At 41.3% G+C, this 13,224-nt stretch overlaps 1 protein-coding gene across 2 annotated transcripts in view; it reads right to left on the reverse strand.

Annotated features, from left to right (window-relative positions):
- Window positions 1–8,336: 8,336 nt before the first annotated feature.
- Window positions 8,337–13,224, reverse strand: part of LOC122548912 (protein NDRG1-like) — a 69,411-nt gene continuing 64,523 nt past the window's right edge. For both annotated transcript variants that reach the window (XM_043687879.2, XM_043687877.2), the window contains 3 exons: window positions 11,370–11,405; window positions 10,656–10,707; window positions 8,337–10,547 (listed from right to left, as the gene is read on the reverse strand). In XM_043687879.2, coding sequence (XP_043543814.1) covers window positions 10,333–10,547; window positions 10,656–10,707; window positions 11,370–11,405 — 303 coding nt within the window. In that variant the 3' untranslated portion in view covers window positions 8,337–10,332. The remainder of the gene's footprint in view (window positions 10,548–10,655; window positions 10,708–11,369; window positions 11,406–13,224) is intronic.

Raw genomic sequence — 13,224 nt, forward strand, 5'->3', positions numbered from 1 at the left:
CTAACACTATGGGCAATTTAGCATGGCCAATTCACCTGACCTGCACATCTTTGGACTGTGGGAGGAAACCAGTGCACCCGGAGGAAACCCATGCAGACATGGGGAGAACATGCAAACTCCACAGTCACCTGCGGTGGGAATTAAACAGAGGTCCATGATGCTGTGAGGTAGCAGTGCTAACCACTGAGCCACCCATAACTAATGGTGACAATCTGCCTGGACTCAATGTCCCTAAGAAATAACATTGTTTCATATGCACCAGATGGCTTTACTTACTGTTTCAAAATTGCAAACAACTCGTTGAATTCTCCCATTTTTAAAGCAGTGTCCATTTTATCATTTTCAGCCCATTGTCCAAAAATAAAACAATAAGGTCTCTTACAGTTACACCAAGGCTCAATGAGTCCAACGGCGAGGTGTCCATGGAGACTCGTGAGCAAGTTAGCTCTGGAGGAACTATCAGAAGGATAACAATTTATTTGAATAACTCCTGAACCCTCACATCATAACTCATATTTCATGCCATGCCCTTGGATAATGTGACATGGAGATTATTGTCATGCCTCTATGAGACATTCTGTAGTCTGTGACCTTATGCAGTCTGTGACCTTATGCAATTGTGCATTGGACAACCAAATTTGCTATGCTACATTGGTTACTGGCAGAATTCTAGCCCCAATCAGGATTCTTCCTTCCCCTTCACAGTACACCATGATAATCCCTTCAAAGAAAAAGACTCCCTTTCACATCTTAGACCTGTCCTTGCATTAACTGCCTAGTTCTCACTACACTCACTTAACTGGTATTACAAGGAATCAATTATTGCATCCAATGCTATGCTCATGATCACTTGATGTCATAATTTTAATTGTGCGTTCTTGGAAAATGACTCATCACTAAAGTGCAAATTAATGGCAGATAGGAACATTATTGTACTGCCCCCCAGGCAAAGCATCAAATTCTCGAATCCTCCAAGGAAACACAGTAACTGAGCTCTTCTGCCTGCGGTGGTAGTTACTGCACAGTTGCCTTTTGATTTGACACAGCAAAGCTTTTACCTTTCTGGGCAGCATGGTGGCTCAGTGGTTAGCACTGCTGCCTCTCAGCACCAGGGTCCCAGGTTTGATTCCAGCCTCAGGCAACTGTCTGTGCAAACTCCACACATTCTCCCAATTCTGTGTGGGTTTTCTCCGGGTGCTCCGGTTTCCTCCTGCAGGCCAGGTGATTTTGGTTATGCTAAATTGCCCATTGTGTTAGGTGCATTTGTCAGAGGGAAGTGGGTCTGGGTGGGTTACTCTTCGGAAGGTCAGTGTGGACTGGTTGGGCCGAAGGGCCAGTTTCCACACTGTAGGGAACGTAATCTCATTTGAGAGAGAGTGACTTGCAAGCTCCACCCCACCTTGTGTGTTGCTGTCACTAGCTTCCCATCATTTGCATTGAGGGCCTTTATGTAACTATTAATGACTTTAGTTTATACCCATAGCCCAAGAATTTGGCAATTTCCTGGTCCCTTTTACCCTGCACTCTCCCTACGTCATGGCCAGTATTACTGTGACCGGTCTGTGGATGAAGAGTTGAGGAAGATCGTGGCCACAAAGCATGCAGGATCTCAAGCAGAAGCAGCAGCTGCATGATGGTTGGGACAAAGATTTGGGGAGCTACAGCCAGCGTGCATGGGACCTTGCCATTTAGAGAAGAGAAATGCAAGTGATATTAAATGCCAACTAATCATTTATATAAGATGCTGTGAAATAAAGCAGTCCGTACCTTAAATGGTGACTTCAGAATCTCACCGTTAAGGGTTGACCCTTCATTCCTGCTGAAGGGCTTTTGCCCGAAAGGTTGATTTTCCTGCTCCTCAGATGCTGCCTGACCTGTTGTGCTTTTCCAGCACCACTCTGATCTAAACCCTTAGCTGTGCTTCTCCAGTGCGGCTACCACACTGACATCTTTCTGGCAATGTGGATATTTGTGTTCTGTACAACAAAGCAGGACAAATTCAACCAGGTCAATTACCAACTCATTAATCTACTCATTATCAGCAGAGTGAATCCAAGGGTCCATGGATAGTACTATTAAGTGGCATTTGGAAAGGAATACCCTGCTAAATAATGCTTAGTTTAGGTTGCACCAGGCCCACTCAGCTCCAGACTGGTGACATCAAATAATTGATCACATAATTGAACTTTTATTCAAATAGAAAAAGACAAAAAAGATATTTGAAGGAGCTCCTTAGCTTATGTAAAATATCATAAATCATTTAAAGGGTTAGAGAAGCTGAATACAGTAGTACACAAGAATGATGCTACATCTTTCTCTTTTCACAAAACTTGATGCACATAATAGACTGACTGGCACATTGAGTGTAATAAGAGGTTGCTTACTATATACATAACTCCATTTGCGAGCTGTGGTTTCAAAAGACTATCATTTGGGATTATCTTGTCCACAGATATTTCAACAGACTGTGTTCAATGTTTCACAAAACGGTTACAAATTTTCTTGAGGTTTTATACCACATGAATGATGTACTCATACACGGTGAAACAAAGTCTTCAAGCACACAAGCAGAATGGTTCACCCTTAATGACAAATGTGAATCCCTAAACATTTTGTTGAAGGATGTTGCAAGACCAAGGCATATTAGTGAATCCTCAAGTGGAGCAAACTCAGCAAACTTCCCCTCTGATATCATAATAGTAACTTCATGACTTTTAGGAATGGTAAACTAATTGGCTAAAAATTTTTGCCTCATTTGATATCCACTACTGAATCCTAGAGACAATGCCTGAAAGAAGGCGAAGATGGTATTGGAATCTACATCAATGGAAGGTTTTATAGATACTGAAGACATTTTTACATTCAAGGATACCTTAATACATGATACATCTTTTCTAACCACCATAGCATCCAATGCTTCAATCAAAAGCTAAAGCAGTATTGTTCCAGGAATAAACAGATTGGTATTATAAACATGTTCATTATGCATCACAAGCATTAAGACAGAAATACAATATGCTTTTTAAGAAAATGCCTGTTACATACAATTGATCATCAAGCTTTAATTTCTCAAATTGATTGAGCTAGCAAGGTGGTTTCCAAGCATACAATGATTTTGAACTTTCCTCATAAGGTTTGCAAGTGACACACTGTAGATACAGGGAAAAATGCAGATGACAAGTGCACTTTCCAGAGTATTGGTTGATAGACCTACAGGCATCAAATGAGTTCATTCACAAAATCAAATCACCCACTCAATTCAGGGCAACAAAGGCTTAGAGCCAACCAGAGGATCCATTGATACTGTATTGAAAATTGATCAGGCCACTTGTACTAACTACAGACCAAAATGAGAGCCACTAGTAACCATGTTCCCTGCCAGACTGTGGGATCATTTTTTAAAAAGTGGAAGGTCTTTTCATAGCTAGGCAAAAGTGAGGACTGCAGATGATGGAAATCAGTCTAGATTAGAGTGGTACTGGAAAAGCAGAGCAGGTCAGGCAACAGAGAAGCAGGAAAATCTGTTTTGGGCAAAAGCCCTTCATCAGGAATAAGGCAGGGAGCCTCCAGGGTGGAGAGAAAAATGGGAGGGGGTGGGGCTGGGGAGAAGGTAGCCAAGAGTACAATAGGTGAATGAGGTGGGGATGAAGGCGATAGGTCAGAGAGGGGGAGGGGGGTGGTAGTGAATAGGTGGGAAGGAAGATTGGCAGGTAGGACAGGTCATGTGGATAGTGCTGAACTGGAAGGTTGGAACTGGGGTGAGGTAGGAGCTAGGGGAAATGTGGAAATTGGTGGAAGTCCACAGTGAAGTACTCAGATGGAAGATGAGGTGTTCTTTCTCCAGGAGTCAGGTGGAGAGGGAGAGGGAGTGGAGGTGGCCCAGGACCTGCATGTCCTCAGCAGAGGGGGGGGGGAAGAGGCATGGAAAAAGTGTAAGTGTTTGGCCACAGGATGGTGGGTTCGATTGGTGGGGGTGTCCTGTAGATGTTCCCTAAAGTGCTCTGCCAGGGGTCCAGTCTCCCAAATATAAAAAGGAGGCTGCATCAAGGGTAACGGATACAGTAAGTGACATTGGTGGACGTGCAGGTGAAACTTCAATGGATGTGGAAGGCTCCTGTGGGGCCTTGGATGGAGGTGGGAAATCTGGGCACAGGTTTTGCAATTCCTGTGGTGGCAGGGGAAGGTGCCAGGATGGGTGGGTGGGTGCACTGTTGGGGGTGTGGACCTGACCAGGTCGTCACAGAGGAAACTCTTTGCGGAAAGGTGTGGAGGGAAATATATCCCTGGTGGTAGGGTCAATTTGGAGATGAAAACATTGGCAGATGTGGATGTTGGTAGGGTGGAAAGGTGAGGACCAGGAGGGTTCTGTCCTTGTTGAAGGGGTGTGGTTTGAGAACAAAGTTGCAGGACGTGGATGAGATGCATTAGAGGGCATCTTCAACCAGGTGGGAAGGGAAATTACAGTCTTTAAAAGGAGGCCGAGGAAACGGAGGAATTGGGAATATGGTACAGCATTTTTGCCAGATGTAGGGTGGGAAGAGGTGTAATCCAAGTAGCTGTGGGAGTCAGTGGATTTGTAAAAAAGTTAGCGTTAAGTTGGTCGTCTCTGAAAATGGAGAGGACCAGGAAGGGGAGGGAGGTGTTAGATGGTCCAAGTGAATTTATGGTCAGGGTGGAATGTGTTGGTGAACTGCTCAACCTCCCTCGCTGGAGCGAGAGGTAGTGCTGATGCAGTCAATGTAGCAGAGGAAGAGGTGGAGTGGTGCCAGTGTAACAACGGAAAATGGACTCCTCTACACAGCCGACAAAGAGATAGGCATAGCTGGTGCCCATGGCTACCCTGTTCGTTTGGAAGTGGGTGGATTCGAAGGAGAAATTGTGAGGACCAGTTCAGCTAAACGAATTAGTGTCAGTGGAAGGGTACAGTTGGGGACGTCAGGAGAGGAAGAAACTGGAGGGCTTGGAGGCCCTGGTCATGGCATTTGGAAATGTGGAGGGATTGGATGTCCATGGTGAAGATGAGGCATGGGGGTCAGGGAAATGGAAGTCTTGGAGGAGGTTGTGTGTGGGTGGTGTCTTGAACATGTGGGAAGTGCCTGGATTGGTGTGTTGGGGGGGAGGGGGAGGAAAAAAAGAGAGGGAGGGAGGAATAGGACAGTATCGACGTAGGTAAAGAGGGGTTTGGTGGGGCAGGAGCAAGCTGAGACAAGGGGTTGGCTGGTGGGGTCAGGCTTGTGGATCTTGGGAAGGAAGTAGAATTGGACGGTGCAGGGTCCCCAGACTGATGTTGGAAGTGGTGGGTGGGAGGTTGTGTATTGTCTGGGAGATGATTTGCAGGGGGGGGCACGCGCGCGGAAGGAGGGAGAAGGAGTCATGATTGAGGGGAGGCAGTAGGAGGACGTGTCTTCGAGTTGGTGCCTAGCTTCAGTGGTGTTGTTACATCATAGCTATCAACTAGATTACTTGACTTAGTGTGGAAACAGGCCCTTTGACCCAACAAATCCACACCAACCTTCTGAAGAGCGACCCACCCAGACCCATTCCCCTACATTTACTCCTTCACCTAACACTATGGGCAATTTAGTATGGCCAATTCACCTAACCGGCACATTTTTGGACTGTGGGAGGAAACCAGAGCAAACCGACAGACAGGGATAATGTGCAAACTCCGCACAAACAGTTGCCAGAGGTGGGAACTGAACCCGGGTCTCTAGCACTGAGGCAGCAGTGCTAACCACTGTGCCACTTCTACCAATGGACAGAAAAAAATTAAAACATCTGCAATTGTGCGATAGAGTCTTAGGAGATATTTTCATCTTAGAATCAGATATGTACAGTATGGAAACAGACCCTTAGGTCCAACTTGTCCATGCCATCCAGATATCCCAATGCAATCTGGTCCCATCTGCCAGCACCCAGCCCATATCCCTCCAAACCCTTCCTATTCATATGCCCATCCAGATGCCTTTTAAATTTTGTCAGAGTTTTTTCTTGCATTCATCAGGTCATTTTGCAAAACAATACAAAAACCAAAGAAAAACTTTTAAATGCATGACAGGAGAATGTTCATGGGTCAAAAGAGTGCTGCCATGCAGAATGCACCCAATAATGCTGATTGACAGTTAACAACCAGACCTTGTTAAATTTAAATATGGAAGGCTGATTCTGATAGGAAATAAATGGTAGTCACCTGTTTTGTTAAATTGAGACATGCACAGTCCATGTTCTGCCAGCACAGAATAGGACTCAATCTACATAACTGGACAGGTAGCTGTGCCATACTGCAATCCTGAATTCCTCAGTCAGGATTATCCAGCAAATGCTATTCAATTTTGGAACAATGTCTAATATCAGATGTGATTATGTTGTGAGCTTTACAAACAAATATTGGGAGAGTTATGAAAAGAATTTACTATGAAAATGGTGAAGTTACACAAATATGCAGAAACAATGAAGTGAAATATTGGGGTGATGTCATAATGTTCGACTAAATCTGAATTAGTTGCAGCAACACCAACTATGACAACAGATGTGAAAGATCAACCCAAGATGTCAAAGGAGCAAAGCCTAACTTCTGGACCTTCAGTCCAGAAGAAAGTGGTGATTGTCTTGATTTATGCCAGCAGGTTATAAAGATTTGGTCAACAGAATCCTAGAACCAGAATCACAGTATCTCTACAGTGCAGAAACCGGCCATTTGGCCGATCATATCCGCACAGACCCGCTGAAGAATATTCTACAGAGATCCACTTCCCACCACTCCATTCTATCCCTGTAACTGTGCATTTTCCACCTTACCTGCACATTTTTAGTTTGTGGGAGAAAACCAGAACAAGAAAACTCAGACATGTGGAGAATGTACAAACTGCACAGACAGTTGCCAGATGGTGGAATTGAACCTGGGTTCTTGGTGCTGTAAGGCAGCTGTGCTAACTACTGAGCCCACCACACCATCTCCCACCCCAACAAGCCACCCTCCAAATCAGATATTCAAGTCACTATAGCCGTTTTTGCCCATTCACTTCATGTCTATTAACACTAATGTGCGGATGGCATAGAAGATTGCCTATTCACATTTGCACTGAATAGTATAGCGTAGACTTTTACCGAGAGAAAAAAGACATTATGGTTAATTTTCATCTTGTACTTATCAGATGAGACACAAACATACCAATACTAAAAGACAATTGAAATAAATCGCTAGAAAACTCAGCAGCATCAACATTTTGGATCCAGTGACTCTTCCTCAGAACAGTTGAATTATAGTGAGAAAATGGATGTTGTTCAGTTGGCAAGTAGATGAATTGCTTAACTGCTTACTCTAGGAGAAAGTGAGGACTGCAGATGCTGGGGATCAGAGCTTAAAAATGTGTTGCTGGAAAAGCGCAGCAGGTCAGGCAGCAAAGGAGAAGGAGAATCAATGTTTCAGACATAAGCCCTTCTTCAGGATTCCTGAAGGGCTTATATGCCCGAAATGTCAATTCTCCTTCTCCTTTGATGCTGCCTGACCTGCTGCGCTTTTCCAGTAACTGCTTACTCTGTACTCTTGTGGCAATATCCTAACACACTTTTGTTAAAATACAAAAGGAATATCAACTCCAACTGGTCCAGATATACAATGAGAAATGCAGAGATCCCCAAACTGATGTTGAAAAGATGCAATGCCTCAAATTCCTTTTTCTGGCACAGGATGAAAGACTGCATAGTAACTACACTACAAACTTGACTGAATATTAAATTGATCTTTGTAATTTTTGGTACACTTGGGCCTGTTCAGTGGACTGCCCAATTGAGGAGAGACATTTAAAATATTGGCCATTAAGCTGAGTTTAGGAAGCACTAGCCAATTAAGAAACACCAACTATATTCATTACACAACCAAAAAGCAGATACTGCATGATCCAGAAGTGGTCAGGATGTAATCCTTGACATCACACCACTGGATCAAATTACTTAATTATATTGTGAGGCAGAACGTGTTGATAGCTTTACTAGGACTAGTAGCAAAGTGTTCATCAAATCAAGTCACTTTTTGGGAGGGGGGTGGGCAAGAGAAATGCATTGAACCTCTGCCCAATGATTCAGCAAGTTTGTGAGACAATTAACTAAATGCTGTATAATTGGGTGCATTGACAGTGTCTTTACCAGTTATGGGAAGCCTCAAATCATACTACAGGACACTATGCTCCCACTCCAAGGGGCACCAAGATGTAATGTAACCACAAAAGACAGGCAGGCAGTCAGTTGCAAGTTGGTGTTTACATATTAAATCCCACTTAAAATCAGGAATAAAATTGAACACAAAATGCAAAGCAAACATTTGTTCCAGAACAAAGTTTAGGTTTTGAAAATTTATTTTCAAAATAAATACAAATATGCATGTCACTGTCAAGTTTCCAAACACTGATTTCAGCTACTTTAGTATCATCTGCAGGATCCAAGAAAAATAAAGAGGGTCACAGCCAATATTAAGACTTGTGGATTTAAGCTGGATCTACAGATAGTAATAGGAATCTTAGGAAAATTTTTGGTCAACATTAGGTTGCAAACACCTAGCCCCTGAACATTAACATAACCCCAAAACAGACCATGGCTTAGCAGTATTTTCCCCTCATCTTTCCAACATTAGTTTAAACCACGTCAAGAACAACATCCTTCAACATCAACCCAAAAAGCAAAAAAAAAAAAATCTGCACTTATGGGCTTTTTAGTCATTTTATTGCTCCTGTTTCGGGAAACAGAAAGGGCCCAATTTCCTGGGAGTCAAAACTGGATTAGCAGATCCAGCACATCCTTAGTCTTCCAAAAAAAGGGAGATATTAGCACTCAAGTTTTTAGCAAATGCTTCATTACTTGTAGCTTCACTGAGCATTACCATGACCATGTTTCCAGTTGGAAGCAATCTTAAGGCAAGGAGGACCAATCCAGTTTTAATAGCAACAGAAATGTACCAAACAAGCTTTTGTAATGTAAATATAAAAATGTTTAATATGGATTGCAATTCAGAGCACCACAATAAAGGAATCACACTGGGGCAGCAATTTTACTATCGCTACCTTGTTTGCAGATGCTATCTAGTGTCTAAAATCTTGAGGGTAATGTAAAATTTTATCTTTTAAAGAATACACCTTTAGATTTAGACACAGGGCCAATGCTTAAATTAGTAGCCTCCAATTACAAATTTTGCTAAAATGTTTCTAAATGCAAGGTAGTAGATGAGGGCAAGATGAAGAAAGATGGGAAGAGACTAGTATGGAGCACAAGCACAGAAACTACTTAACAGTTTAACAGCTAAACAGCCTATTTTTGGCCTTCACACTTCGGTGCTATTTGTACCTTCAGTTATGCTTGAAGATCACACCTACACAGGAGTGGTGAAAGAACATACATTCGTAGGACTCAGAAGTGATGTTACATGATGAGGTTACACATTTTCATCATACAAAATTCATAATTGCTACTGCACAAATTTAGGACAGTGCAGTGCAAAGAGGATGAATGCCCTGAACAAATTCCTGTTTAAGAACAAAATTCTGAGACTTACACCTTTGTCATCAATTGCAAGGAAAATATTTAGGTGTAGCTTGCATTAGATACTTCTGAACAGTTCATTCCAAAAAGCACAAATAGGCTGTTAAAAATTACAATGCCACTTCAAAGAAAAAACTTTGAAGAAATTTAAACATACAAATTTCTATAGTACAGTATAAATGCAAATTTTAGAATAATTAGATTATATAACCAGGAAAAATGAAACAAGTGCTAAGCACTTTAGCTCAATTTTGAAAAGGACCAAACCTTACTTGCCTACTCAAATTTATGCAAAACAGAAAAAAGCAGCAATATCAATCTACATACTTAGTGATTTTTTAAAAAATAGCAATATATATGCTTCTGGATTAAAGGGAAGGTAACAATTCAACAAGGAGGGAAAACAACAACTAATTGAAATTTGACAAGTTACAGAAACTAACAAGATTTTATTTCTTAAGATTATTCAAACTATGTACATCTTAACATTCAACTCTAGCTTCATATGACTCATGGGAAGCACTTTCAAAAAAGGTTGTTAGGCCTATTGCTCCCTGAAAAAGGTGCAAAAGAACAGCATTTGTTTTACTGTCAACTTTTGCATGGACTCTAAATTATGACAATTTCTAGGAAAAGCACAAAAGGAGGCAAGTTTTCATTTGTGCATTTTTTTTTTAATCCTGATATTGTGAAGGTTTTCATTAATCAAGGGGCCCATTCACACTACGTCACTACCTTAAAAAGAGCAATTTACACTTATTTGTTTTTCTCTGCTCCATCCCAAGAAAACAAATTAGGTTCTCAACATGAAATTTCAGCTGATTGAGGGCCAGAGTTATCAACACCTCCCACATTAGTGTTGGCATTTGCATTCTGGTTCAATCCCACAGTTGGGTGGCTATGAAACTTGGATGCCTCCCCGGTGTGAGCACGACTCCTGTTGCCATCTTGGGAGACCACGCTGGATCCTGATGCTGAACGGGATCTCATAAGACGGGTCATGCTGGCTGCAGGCACTACATGTTAAAGAATGGGGCAAGAACAAATATATTGTAAACCAGAAACAATGATATCTTCTGTTAATGTTCTACCAAGTTTACAATGGTAAAATTATTTCTACTCACTGTAGCCCATTCCTTGCACAAAGTACTTAAAAGCCTCTGTAAGCTTTGCTGGCTGCAAGAAAACACCAGGAGTGAAAACTCAATGTTACTCATATTCCATTTTATCCACTGTGCTCATGAGCACAAGAAACAAGAGAACAAAAAAAGTGCAAGAGTGGGAGCAAGTTTTTCCAGAATGTGTTCCATTTGGAAGGTGGGTGCAAATGCAAGAATGTTCAGAGAACTCTGCTCTGCTCTAATCCACCCAAAATCCCTTCTATCTAGATAGATATGGAGACAAAGCCATTTTGACAAAGTCCCAATGGGAGGGCAAACTAGAATTAATATCTATATTGCACCTGTGAGATAAATTGTCTCAAAAGCAGATTCACAATACTTTTATTGTGAATCAAGACCTTAGGTAGATGACTAAAATCTTGGTGAATGAGACACGTTTTAAGAATTAGGAGGAAAGGGAAGTAGATAGGTAGAAAGATTGAAAGACAAAATTTCAGAGTTCAGGACACAGCTAACTGAATACATAACTTCCAACAGTAGAGTGATTAGAAGTCAGGGTTAGTCAAGAGGCAAGAAACAGACAAATTACTATGTTAGAAGTTTGTGGGGCTGGAACAAAGCTAGTGGGGTTAAGGCTATGGCAGGATATTTAATAAAATTTTATTTTCTTAAAAGTATACTTAATGCATATAGATTTTACGCAGGTTTCAAACATACCTGAACAACTTGTGGCAGTCCTCCACAGTCTGACATCTATTTCAAATGAAATGAGAAAAACAGTCAAGTGTCCATCTCACCATTCCTAATAGGTCAACAGCTCAAACAGATTAACAGGTAATTTCTCTCAATGAGATTTGCATATCTGGAGAATAAACTTTATTTGCACTGTACACAAGCAAAAAGAAATGAACTAGATTTGAAGAATTGAGATGTGGAAGGCACTAAGTGTTTTTATTTTCCATTTAACGCCATCTGTCTATTAATTTTACATACATGTTAATAACTATACAAAAACAAGATTTAGGAGGAATGGGTCGAGTCTGCTCTATTTAATAATCATGGGAGATGCACTAGTGACCTGTCTTTCAGCCTCCTGTAGCTAGAGAGGACTATCTAAAGTCTTCCTTAGCCTTAAATTCACTGACCCAGCCAATATTATTTTCTGGCAAACAATGCTATAGGCTAATTCTGAATAAAAGGAACAAATGCTGGTATTGCCAGTAACACCAAAAAGAATCCTTCACTAGAATAAAAATCCTCAGATGCCATGTATTTTTCATGCAATGTTGACAACTTTATCAACATAACACTATATTTAGAGGTCTTAACTTTTTAATTTTCTATTTCCACAAGACTCATGTCAGGCCAACTGACAGTTTTGCTCCTTCCCTTCTTGAATAGCAGCATTACATTTACCAACTTCCAACTGTCTAGGACTGTTCTAGAATATAGAGAACATTGGAAAATCCTGATCATGTATCCATAATCCTTGTAGCTATCACTACCTCTTAGGATGTAGGCCACGATGGCAACTGTTACCTTTAGATTTAGTAAGTTTAATATTTCTTTGCTAATATTAGTCAGAAGACCACAGCACAGAAAAAAAAGGTCCTGAGGCCCAATATGTCCACAAGTGAAAAACTATTCTATTCACCTTTTCCTGTGCTTAGCTCAACCTTGTATGTCTTGGCATCCCAAGTGACACAAATACTTGCATGTTGAGGGTTGCTGCCTCTACCACACTTTATATGCAACAAGATCTAGATTCACCCTTTGAGTGAAATAATTTCCTAGTCACCTCTAAATTGCCTGCCCTTAAAGTTTATGCCCCAGTCATGGACTGCTCCATCATGGGGAAATATTTCTATGTATCCTATGTCCCTCAATTTTATACACCTTCAATCATGTCTCCTCAAAACTCATCTGCTTAAGGAATATAACTCCAGTCTGTCAAACACTCTTCATAAAAAAAAACTCTCCTGCTCAGGATATCCTTGCAAAGATTTTTTGTACCCTCTCCAGTACACACATCCTTTCTCTAATGTGGATTGCAGAACCATAGTAGCTGTGACCTAACCAATGTTTTATACAGTTCCAGCGGAATGTTCCTGCTCCTAAACTCTACACCTCAGCTAATTAAAAGTTTATATAGCTTCTTAATCACTTTATCCACTTATCCCGAAACCTTAAAGGACCAACGTACATGCAGACCAAGTTCCCTCTGATTCTTGATTGACTTTCCCCCATGAATCACTGCACTCTGAATTCCATTTGCCACTGATCAGCTGATTTGACCAGCCTGCCTACAGTCAACTGTAATCTCAGGCAACTCTCCTCCCTATTTAGTATGAAAACTGGTGAGGTGCTATCTGAACTTTTTGGTCAGTCTACATTCAAATGCTAAATTGCTTATATAGGTTTTAAAAAAGAAAACAAATAGGAAGGCCCTCTCCAATACTGCCTCTTGTGCAGCCCTGCTGGATATTGACTTCTAGTTAGAAAAAACCCACAAACTATCATCCGGTTTTGTGCCACTCAGCCAACTGTGGTTCCAATTTGCCAGATTTCCTTC

The sequence above is a fragment of the Chiloscyllium plagiosum genome, unplaced genomic scaffold, assembly GCF_037043375.1.
Source record: "Chiloscyllium plagiosum isolate Xiang-an unplaced genomic scaffold, Cpla_swu_hap1 HiC_scaffold_4, whole genome shotgun sequence".
Lineage (NCBI taxonomy): Eukaryota > Metazoa > Chordata > Chondrichthyes > Orectolobiformes > Hemiscylliidae > Chiloscyllium > Chiloscyllium plagiosum.